The sequence below is a fragment of the Eurytemora carolleeae genome, unplaced genomic scaffold (assembly GCF_000591075.1).
Source record: "Eurytemora carolleeae unplaced genomic scaffold, Eaff_2.0 scaffold99, whole genome shotgun sequence".
Lineage (NCBI taxonomy): Eukaryota > Metazoa > Arthropoda > Copepoda > Calanoida > Temoridae > Eurytemora > Eurytemora carolleeae.
In genome coordinates, this window is record NW_019396154.1 from 359,894 (window position 1) to 372,407 (window position 12,514).

The 12,514-nt window shown below is 31.8% G+C and overlaps 1 protein-coding gene across 1 annotated transcript in view; it reads left to right on the forward strand.

Annotated features, from left to right (window-relative positions):
• LOC111696647 (peroxidasin homolog) overlaps nucleotides 1–12,514 on the forward strand; it is a 34,947-nt gene that overhangs the window by 15,220 nt on the left and 7,213 nt on the right. The window contains exons 10-12 of the mRNA XM_023466322.1: nucleotides 4,120–4,178; nucleotides 10,120–10,211; nucleotides 12,183–12,262. Of these exons, the coding sequence (XP_023322090.1) occupies nucleotides 4,120–4,178; nucleotides 10,120–10,211; nucleotides 12,183–12,262 (231 nt within the window). The remainder of the gene's footprint in view (nucleotides 1–4,119; nucleotides 4,179–10,119; nucleotides 10,212–12,182; nucleotides 12,263–12,514) is intronic.

A 12,514-nucleotide genomic window follows, 5' to 3' on the forward strand; every position in this document is an offset into this window, starting at 1 on the left:
ATCTAGTTTTTTCTACAACTTGACATAATACTTCCAACTTCTTATTAGAACAACGTGGTTAATTTCTGCCCCTAATATCAATCTTACAAAATTTGGGATGATATTAGATGGAACAATATGGACCCCTGCAAAAACTGAACTTTTCCTTCCTTGGAAAAGAATGATAAACATTGTACTTTGTGTAGTTTATCTTGTACTGTATGTCAACTTCTTTATAGAGAAATATATCATCCTGAAAACCGCCTTTTTAAATCAGAGATACTTTTGAGAAAGTTTGACTTTTGGATATACAGTGTAAATAAATTTCACTATGATGAGAGAAGAGAACTGAGTTCTTTCGACCTAAATCTTGTTCTATCAGTATCGGGTAAGTATGAAAAAGCACATTGCAAATGTACTGTCTGTGATGAAGCCAAATTGTCTGAAAATAATTCCGTGCACCCATTGTGTTTCTAATACAGATTCTTTCTTCTGTTCAGCGACTTGATTTATATGTACAAACGCTTAGGATTTAATTTATGTACAGGGTGTCCCAAAGAAAACAATATTTAAGACATTGTAGCACTCGCCATGGTTCAATTTTTAAAAAATTGTACATTTTTTAAAACTTTGGAACATTTCCGATCGATTGATTAGAGGTATGTAGCAGTAAAATTAAGAAAGTATTGACTGTTTGAAGTTTTTCAGTTTGGCTCAGTTGAGTTCATGAATTGATTTTTTCGAATTTTAAAAATATTATGGAACTTTAGTAGTGTCTTAAAAACATTAAAATCTTCTAAACAATCTTAAAAATGCGCAATTATTGTTTAATAATGGCAAGACCTCAGTTTACAACACAGGAAAGAAACTTCCTTGCTTTTGAGCATCACAAAAGAAAGGGTCACAGAAACTTTATGCCTGGTCTTATCATGGACTTTGAGCGCAAATTTCTCAATGCAAGACAGCCTGCTTTATGTCATGTCAGAAGAATTTATAAAAAGGCAATGGAGCTAGGGACAGTACTCAATGTAAATAGTAAGTCCTGGAAATTCATTCAGTGGAAGATCTCGACATGTTGCTAGAGTAGACGTTGATATGTGTAGGAGAGCAGTTATGGATGTAAGAAATAGAGCAGAAAAATGTATTGCAAACCATTGGGGGCGTTTTGAGTAAAAAGACAATAAACACGTTTTTGTATCATTTTTTAAAATAAAATATGAATATGCAGTGATAATTTTTTGCTTTACCTATTACAATGTCAATTTCAATTTTCAACCAAGCCAAAATGACAAACTTCAAACGGTCATGCAATACTTCCTAAATTTTAGTGCTACATACCTCTAATTGAAATCAATCGATCAGAAATGTTCCAAAGATTTTAAAAATGTACAATTTTTAAAAAAATGAACCATGGCGAGCGCTACAATGTCTTAAAGATCGTTTTTTTGGGACACCCTGTATATTCCATACACAGCACTTTACACAGTTATAAGAGAAATCCTAACGTTGTTCATACGTATTGAAATTGAAATATCAACCTATTAAACACATGTAAGATTTGGCTGACAATGATCCCTTTTCAGCAATGGCTGAATCTGTTGCTACTTAAAGAAAAACTATCAATGCAGCAACTCTTTACCATTTGAATAGAGCAGGACACAAAGATGATATGTCATAAATCAAATGTTCATTACACTGAGGGTTCCAACGCAAGTGGATTTTACTTGTGTGCAATTGCAAGCTCAAAGGAATTGAGTCTTTGCCACAAACTCTGATTTTATAATCCCTATATCTTTGGAATCCAATGTCGTAAATCTTTGATATTTCAAACTTTTATTATTTGATCTTACAGAATTTATAGTTTGAAATATCTAAGGTCTACGACATTGGAATCCAAAGATATAGGATTTAGAAAAGCAGAGTTTGTTACAAAGACTCAATTCCTTTACGAGCAATTTCACACAATTCCGCGCTATTCCTCGCAATCAAGTTCAGAAATATATACGGACTAAACAAATTCCGTACAATCTTCTCTGAAGTCTCGTCCTTTGTGGGTAAACCTGTAGTTCCGATGGCGAATATGTTGGGTAAATGAATCTGGACTTTTGATGTTCGACATCGGCTTGTCGGAGACAAAATGTGTGCATGCTGGGCTGTGCAAAATGTGTGCATGCTGGGCTGTGCAAAATGTGTGCATGCTGGGCTGTGCAAAGGATTTAATCCGGGGGGGGCGATACATTTTTCTCCAAATACGCTTTCACATTTTTAAAACCTGCAAGCTTGATAAAAGTATTAAATGCCTTTTTTATGGTTTACATTATCAATTTCTGGTTTCTACAAGGGAACTCATTTCCCCTTTCTTGTTGAAAAACTAATAAATATATGGGGAGATCAAAGAAACCATTCTTGGAAATTTATGCATTTGGAAATTCCACAAAAACGTTTCTTCAATATAAATATTTGCTTGAAACTTGGACTATTTTAATTTTGGCAGTTTCCGTCCTAAGTTCTAGGACCATTCAACTGCTTGGAATTGAATTAAACTTCAGAATTTCTATTAAACTTATTTGCACCCCACCCCCCGTGATGCATTCATTTTATAGAATATTTGCACAAGGTTAGTGTTGTTAATCGCTTTGGTTAGTTTTTTTTAGAAAAAAATGTTAAACTTCCCAGAACTCAAAATATTCTGTTAAAGTTTGTTTTTTTAAAAGGAATTGACTCTTTGCCACAAACTCTGATTTTCTAATCCAAATATCTTTAGAACCCAATGTCGTAAACCTTTGATATTTCAAACTTATATTTTTTGATCTAACAAAAGTCATAGATTGAAATTTCAAAGGTTTACGACGTTGGAATCCAAAGATATAGGGATTAGAAAATCAGAGTTTGTTGCAAATAGTCAATTCCTTTGAACTCAAAACAAGAACTGAAAAACGATCCAAAGCGATCCAAAAACGATCCAAAAACGATCCAAAAACGATTGTAATAACACGTTCGTTTTTGCATCGTTTTCTCTGTATATATCCTAGATGAAAATATATTAAAAACCGGATCCCAAACCAAACTAACAAGGTATTGATTACTATATATATATATATATATATAACAACATCAAATACAAATTCACGGTTGTATGGTTCTTACTATATCAACAGTCACACACACAACAAAACAAATCAAGCAACTGTTTGAAACTTATTTTATCAAATCATAAAAAAAGATCTACTGGGAAATTTTAAACCAAGAATATTCCCGTGGGTTTTACCTTTAGTTCTAAAATCAAATTTGAATCAAGGGGTTTATGAGTTATGATCGGACTTAAACCAAATAGAGAAGATTAAAGATATCAAGTTTGCCTGGAATTTTCCTACACAAAAGTCAATCCGGACATCCAAACAAACAGATAAACAGAGATTACTACTATATTAATATATAAAAATAGATAGTAGATAGTTAAAATGTGTTTAACGCTTTATGTATTTCCCTGTTCTTAATTCCATATTCAAATAACTTTTAATGACAATCAATTAAATACATAAATGAAATTAATTAAATGTAGTTAACTCTATAATAAGTGATGGGAGGGACTTTAAACCATAGAGTAATATAACGAAGAGGTGAAGCTTACCTCACCTCTCTATTAATTAATTAATAGATCTGTGGTCGGTTGTGTACATCACGATATGTTTACGTATCTAACACTGTACACTTGTATAAAGAGTAATCGTAATTTTTGGGGGTGGTAAAAAATCAATTCCCCCCTAGAAATCACTCCATATACAAATGTACAGTGTTAGTTACGATAAACATATCACAACCGACCACTCTATTAATTAATGAATAGGAAGGACGGTTGTGTATCTGAGGTAAGCTTTTCCTCTTCGTTTCCTTTTTCTATGCTTAAAACTTATGAGAGGAGAGGGGAAGGGTCCCGTAGGAAGACGAGTTAATTCAATTTTTTTTAATTAAAAAGAGATAAAAAGTTTAGTATCTAGACCTACTTTGAAGGAGACTGTTTCCTCTTCATAAAATAATGCTTGATAATGAGACGATGAAATTAAATAAAATAAAGAAAGGAAAATAACAAGATATCATGTGTGTTTAACTATATTAAAGAATAATGCATGGTTTGTTTAGAATAAGAGATTAGTGGATGGTTCTAGAAGAATATCTGGAGATCAGCTGATATATACCAGGTACAGGTCTAGAATCAGAGACTATAAATGGATGGTTCTAGAAGAATATCTGAAGATCAGCTGATATAATATACTAGGTAAGGTTTAGAATAAGAGACTAGTGGATGGTTCTAGAAGAATATCTGGGGATCGGCTAATATATACCTGGTACAGGTTTAGAATAAGAGACTAGTGGATTGTTCTAGAAGAATATCTGGAGATCAACTGATATATACCAGGTACAGGTTTAGAATAAGAGACTAGTGGATGGTTCTAGAAGAATATCTGGAGATCAGCTGATATAATATACCAGGTACAGGTTTAGAATAAGAGACTAGGGGATGGTTCTAGAAGAATATCTGGGGATCAGCTAATATATACCTGGTACAGGTTTAGAATAAGAGACTAATGGATGGTTCTAGAAGAATATCTGGAGATCAACTGATATATAACAGATACAGGTTTAGAATAAGAGACTAGTGGGTGGTTCTAGAAGAATATCTGGAGATCAGCTGATATATACCAGGTACAGGCTTAGAATAAGAGGCTTGTGGATGGTTCTAGAAGAATATCTGGAGATCAGCTGATATTTACCAGGTATAGGTTTAGAATAAGAGACTAGCGAGGGGAGGAAGGCCAGCCACAACAATTTCTAGTCCGAGCCACATTCTCCTCATTTTCTCGTCCAAGCCACCTCTAAATCCTCGTCCTTACAATATTATTTTTTAAGAGTAACTAGACCTCCAAGATAAAACTTTTTTTTAAGAATCGGACCACGATAGGACATAAATGAAATATTGAATTTTTGTAAATCGAAAAAATAGTATAAATTGAATTGAAGTTATATGTCCTTGAAAATGTTCATCTTTTTTACGCGCATTTTCAGATATTCCTGGTGTAGAATGCCGCAAATAATTCCGAAGTTATAGAACTTTAAACTTTTTTTTGTTAATTATAGTGAAACCATAGATTTTTTCCGGGTGGTTCCATGGGGAAAATTTTAGGCACAGGTATGCCAACTATTTTGCTATTTATTTCATATCGCGAAGGTTGGCCATTACGAAGGCAGAAGAGTTTTAAGTTTTACCTAAATAAAGTTTGACATCATTCTCATGTTTCTAAAGTTTCAAACATGATTTAATCATTGTGATATTTTAATCTTTCCATTTTTTATGCCCTAACGTGGCCAGATTTGTTAAAAATAGTTTTATCTACAAGAATTAGAAACTTTTAATCACATAATAATCAAAGAACGAGGATTTCGAGGTGGTTCGGACGAGAAAATGAGGAGAATGTGGCTCGGACGAGAAGTTGTTTTAGCTGGCCTTCCTCACCTCTACTAGGGGAGGGTTAGAGAAGAATATCTTGGTATCAGCTGATCGTAAACAAATGATTTGAAAAAAGCATAAATTACAAAGTGGATAGCAATCCCAATGGAACTTGAAATCTACATACAAATGGCTAATTTTTTCATTTAACAATAATTTTCTTCTTGAAAAACGTAGGAAAACTTGATAGTAAAATTAAATAATGGTTGATTATCCGTTATATCCGGTGTATCTGGGTTTTATTGCAACATCCACACGAACACTCTTATGTTTGCTGGGAAGAATTAAATGAAACCTGACATTTTCATTTTGTATACATTGTGAAACAAAAACAAAAAAAAGTTAACGGATTTTTAAAAAAAAATGTCGTGGATTTTTAGTTGGAGGCTAATTTTTAAAATTTTGATCATTCATAAACCTTCCCGGGGTAATGTGAGGCCCCACAAACAATTTGGGCCGGATCGGTTCACCCGTGTGGACGTTTATTGGACACAAACAAACAAATAGACAAGCAGAGACATGCAAAGTAAAATATAGATACTTCTTTTCTGATATATAGATATATATTGAGATATAATGTAAATAATCAGATTAAACGTGTCTGGTTTCTGATATATAGATATATATTGAGATATAATGTAGATAATCAGATTAAACGTGTCTGGTTTCTTGATGAAGAAATGGGTTCAGACAAAATTAAGATTATTAGCTTTTACAGAAGAAACTAACTTTTCTCAGAGATTGATTTATCTATATACTATATTTATTTATCTGGAATAAATGCAATTTTGAAAGTTTTAATAAATCAAATATTTAGTGCTGAAAAAGTTCAAAATATTGTTTTATTCAAGTTTGACAGGTAAGTTGTTTCATATTTACGAAACAATTATAGTCTCATTCATTCCGCGGTTGCTTAAATCCCTCGTTTCCTTAATACCTGGTTCTCTGAATTCCTTATTTTCTGAATCCCTGGTTTTCTAAAGCCCTGGTTTTCTATATGCCTAATTTTCTAAATCCCTGGTTTTCTAAATCCATGGTTTCCGAATCCCTGGTTTTTCTGATCCCTGGTTTTCAGAATCCCCATGGTATTCTAAAAACCTGATTTTTGAAATCCCTGGTTTTCTGAATACATGGTATTCTAAATCCCTGGTAATCTAAAACATGGTTTTCTGAATCCCTGGTAATCTAAAACATGGTTTTCTGAATCCCTGGTAATCTAAAACATGGTTTTCTGAATCCCTAGTAATCTAAAACATGGTTTCTGAATCCCTGGTAATCTAAAACATGGTTTTCTGAATCCCTGGTAATCTAAAACATGGTTTTCTGAATCCCTGGTAATCTAAAACATGGTTTTCTGAATCCCTGGTAATCTAAAACATGGTTTTCTGAATCCCTGGAAATCTAAAACATGGTTTTCTGAATCCCTGGTAATCTAAAACATGGTTTTCTGAATCCCTGGTAATCTAAAACATGGTTTCTGAATCCCTGGTAATCTAAAACATGGTTTTCTGAATCCCTGGTAATCTAAAACATGGTTTTCTGAATCCCTGGTAATCTAAAGCATGGTTTTCTAAATCCTTGTTATTGTAAATCATGATTTTTCTTAAACCATGCTATTCTAAATCCCTTATTATATGAATACCTGGTATACTAAATCCCTGGTTTTTTGAATTCCTGGTATTCTAAAATTCTGGTTTCTTGAACCCCTGTTTCCTGCACTCCGGGTTTCCTGAATCTCTGGTATACTGAATCCCTAGTTCGTAGTTTCATTATTCCTTGGTTTACTGAATCTTTGGTTTACTTAATCCTTGGTTTCCTGAATCCTTCTAATTCTAAATCCATGGTTTCCCCGAACTATAATTAAATTTCCAGACTAATTATAAGATTAATCATTTCCTTGGATTACAATTTAATGCGGAGGAGGGGACATGGATGTTTTTTTTGTCGGGATGTGTCTGCAGATTAATAATTTTTTCATCTTATCTTTATCAGATCTTTTTGGAACCTTTTCCAAATCCAAAAGCCTTAAAAATTTAAAAGCTACCTAAAATACTTAAAATACCTACAAATGAAAAATTGATTTAAATAAAAGATATAATTGTTTTCTAAATGTTTGTTTGTAACCTTTTGATCCTTTTTCCATTTGTATATTTATTATTTAACCTTGAATTAAAAATGTAAACTCTCAAGGGAAATGTTTGCATTCAACTCATATTTTTGCATTGTTATCAATAGATCAATGTAGACAGATAGAAAATAATATTCGCAGTTTTGTGAATAATAGATGGAATAGAATGGATGGAATAGAATGGATGGAATAAAATGGATGGAATAGAATGGATGGAATAAAATGGATGGAATATATCGAAAATTATGAAAACTTGAATCGAGGAAATGAAAATTGAAAGGAAGAAAAAAATATCTTTTTTACCAAGAGTAAAAAGAGAAGAACCTTTTTTTTTGCAACAAAGGTGTTTATAAATTCTTTTTAAAAAAGCATGTGCTTTCTATTTCAAAAAAAAAACACATTTTAACATTTTTAAGAATTTATCACATATTTGCGTACATCCAGTTGAGCATATCAAATCAAAGTTGATTTTATTCTAATTTGAAATCAATTTCATCAATTTTTGCCTATTGACGAGTTTTGAAAAAAAAATATGTTCATTTTCCTCTCTCTCAGTTGTGTTACCTAGGTAAGATACGAGATCTCAAAATCGTTCCAATTAAAACTCACAATTTTTAACGTTCTCTCAAAACCCCTTTCAGATAAAGTTTCGAGAGAACACCCAGTATGATTTAGGGTTTTCTACTTAATAGAAAATAGATTTAAATATATTTGTTCTTTTTGTTCTGACTAATTTGTTAAATGAAGCTGAAATTAATGGCTTACAGCGGGATATATCTTTTAATAGAATCTTGGAGAGTATAAAGTACATTTTCTTATGGAAAATTATAACAAAGCAAAATTTTAACACTTGATGAGCCGAGCGTTCAATTTTTTGATAGGATAGCAGTACAAACTTGTTTTTTTTTTTGGGGGGGGGGGAAATCTACTTTAGAAAGTTTGTCGTCTCAAGTCTGAAGTACAATTATTTTTCATTCTTTTTTTTCTATATTTTCTATATCTAGCATTAAGGAGCAGAAAATAATAAAAGGATAAAAGAACCAAGTTTTCATATCTTAGATCCGGTGAGATGTCTTGGTTCCGGATTTTATAGGAAACTGTTCATCTTTTTATAATTAACAGATTTAATATATTTTTCTTTGTATTTTATAAATTCCTCAGATGTGGTATAGTTTGATTTAGATTAAATAGACATGGAAAATCATAAAGTTTCCTATTCAACGCAATTTTTTTTTATAAAACTAAATAAGTATAAGATCTGGACTTTTTCTTGAAGCATTCTAATCTACATATAGTAACATGGTACTTCATCCTAACCTTGACAGGAAAATAAATATTGTAGATTAGAATTTAATAATTAAACATCTATTTACAGATTACATATGTATATACACTATAAGTACATAAATAACATACAATTACTAAGAAATACATATAATACATATACTTATATACAATTTACATGTACTGCAGTGTACACTGACGGTTTTCGTTTAAAGGTAGACGAAGGCTATATGCCATGTCTACATCAGTGTTACCCACATAAGCTGATACAAAAAAGACGAAAGTACAGAATTTATTTAGTTTTTTCTTACATTTATTGTTCCCTTACTCCAAGGTCTAATTTTAAAGAAATCACTGCTACTACTCTATGACTTAATAGCTAGCTTTCCCATTGCTGTAAAGTTCAAGAATGAGGAAAGTAAATTCATTTGGTTAATTGCAAATAAGGAGTTCAAAACTTTTTGTTTTTCTGAAAGAGAATTTAGGATTAAAAACCTCTCGGAGTTCAATCTGATGTGAGATTTACCTTTTTCACCAGTCCTGATAATTTTAGACTTTTTTTGCAGGACCTCAATGGTAAGGATCTAAAAGGTCCCCTGAAAATCAGCTTAAGGAACTGAATTTCTGCCACAAACTTAAATTTTCCATATTTTAAACTTAAATCAATTGATCTAACAGAATTTATAGTTTGCAATATCAATGGTGAACTAGGTTGGGTTGCAAAGATACAGAAAAATAGAGTTTGATCCAAAACTTAGTTCCTTTCACTAATTTTAAATATTTACAATATAATCAACATCGCAATGAGACCCATAAAACTGTGGAATAAGAAGATGACACTAAGGCAATGTTATGTGTATTTAATGTTGTCCAAACGAAACTAGATTTACCAGGGACTGAAATATAAAATTATTACGTGAATAGACTCTGCTTACATTGCACTAGACATTTCTTTCATGTTACTTGAGATGGAATTTAAAGAATTTAAGCCACGGTTTAAATCCGCCAAAACCCGGTTTAAATTAAGCGCCGGTTTAAATCTTGAAACATTTGATACAATTTTAAGTGGAACCAACCATATTTAAACCGCGGCTTAAATTTAAACCGCCGCTCAAATTCTTTAAATTCGGCCATTGGACTCCTTGGACCATTCAAAATCAAACTTTGATCTTAGAGTCGTCTTTCTACTTCACAGCTTTGTGGATCCCATTGTTTATTTCAGGGCAACCCGGAAGCATAGCGGCGTGTACATGTGCATTGGGTCTAACGGGTTCGGAGTACAAGCAGAGGATAAACTAACAGTTTATGTACAATGTAAGCAGTTTTATTTTTAATAATCCTTGGATGACTTTTTAGAGAAGTAAATTATTTACCCCAGGGGGACTTGACTCCCCAAGTGGCAACTTCCCGAATGTGCAATTTCTCAAGCATCAACTTAACAATGGTTAGGTGAGGTCTTCTGAGGCTGAGAGCTGCGGCTAGGATAGGCTTTGGGGCCGAGTGCTGCGGCTAGAACAAGATAGAGGGCCTAGCGCTGTAATTAGGACAGATGCCGATTGGTAAAAAGCATTTGGAACAGTTGCTAACATATTTTTAGTGACACCCTGTATCTTTGCATGTCGCAGACTTTTAATACTTCAAACTATAAATCTGTTGGATCCAAGTATTCGAAGTTTTGCATATTAAATGTGAACCACCAGGTTGTAAAAAATAAGAAATGAACATTTTATTTGATATTTTTGTTATCATTTAAAGCTATAAAAGTTTGTATTGTTTGGCTTACTTTTAAAATTAAAAATCTTTTAGGAACATTTTTATGATTATTTTTAGATTATCTTTATCGTTTTTAAACCTTGTAAACATAATTTCTCCTTTTTAAACATTTTTTGATCAGCAAAAACCCCATGATTAAATCAACGCTTGTCGGTCATGTTGTCGCAAAATTATAATGTTAATCTAATATTTTTTGCAAAATATATTTCTATTAAGGTTTTGAATAACATGATAAAATTGTTCCTCGATATCAATAACATTTGGTGAGGACAAGGGTTGACAAGAAACCAAATAAATAATAATATATTTTGTTGGAAATGATATAAATTGAACCTTCCTGATAAATATATAGATTTACAATATTTAGCAGAGATTCATATTGAAGTTCAGTTTATTCAATATTTAGATGGTGAAGAGGTTGACATTGAGTTGATTTTATTCAATATTTAGATGGAGCAGAGGTTGATATTGAAGCTGATTATTTAGATGGAGCAGAGGTTGATATTGAAGCTGATTCTATTCAATATTTAGATGGAGCAGAGGTTGATATTGAAGCTGATTCTATTCAATATTTAGATGGAGCAGAGGTTGATATTGAAGCTGATTTTATTCAATATTTAGATGGTGAAGAGGTTGATATTTGGTTGATTTTATTCAATATTTAGATGGAACAGAGGTTGATATTGCGTTGATTTTATTTAATATTTAGATGGAACAGAGGTTTATATTGAGGTTGATTCTATTCAATATTTAGATGGTGAAGAGGTTGATATTTAGTTGATTTTATTTAATATTTAGATGGAGCAGAGGTTGATATTGAGTTGATTTTATTCAATATTTAGATGGAGCAGAGGTTAATATTGAGTTGATTTTATTCAATATTTAGATGGAGCAGAGGTTGATATTGAGTTAATTTTATTCAATATTTAGATGGAGCAGAGGTTTATATTGAGTTGATTTTATTTAATATTTAGATGGAGCAGAGGTTCATATTGTAGCTGATTTTATTCAATATTTAGATGGTGAAGAGGTTCATATTGAGTTGATTTTATTCAATATTTAGATGGAGCAGAGGTTGATATTCAGGTTGAGTTTATTTAATATTTAGACGGAGCAGATGTTGATATTGAGGTTGAGTTTATTTAATATTTAGATGGAGCAGAGGTTGATATTGAGGTTGAGTTTATTTAATATTTAGATGGTGCAGAGGTTCATATTGAGGTTGATTATATTCAATATTGATATGGAGCAGAGGTTCATATTGAGGTTGATTCTATTCAATATTTAGATGGAACAGAGGTTCAAATTGAGGTTGATTATATTCAATATTTAGATGGTGCAGAGGTTCATATTGAGGTCAATTATATTCAATATTTAGATGGAACAGAGGTTCAAATTGAGGTTGATTCTATTCAATATTTAGATGGTGAAGAGGTTCATATTGAGTTGATTATATTCAATATTTAGACGGAGCAGAGGTTGATATTGAGGTTGAGTTTATTCAATATTTAGATGGAGCAGAGGTTGATATTGAGGTTGATTATATTCACCAAAAGAACAGAACTCAGTTGGAAATACTTTGTAGAATTCAGGTTCTTAATTTTAAGTAAAAATTGACAAAATAATGAATGAAATCTATGGAATAATGAAATAAAAATTATTAGAATGAAATTAATATTATAATAAAGGAAAACTAAGCAATGAAATAAATAGTTAGATAAGATATATTATAAAATTAATGAATAATATATTCTAGGGATCTCCAATACCTCGAGTTGAATGGTTTGGTTTGGATGAATTAATTAATAACATATTCTAGGGTACCTCGAGTAAAATGGTTTGGT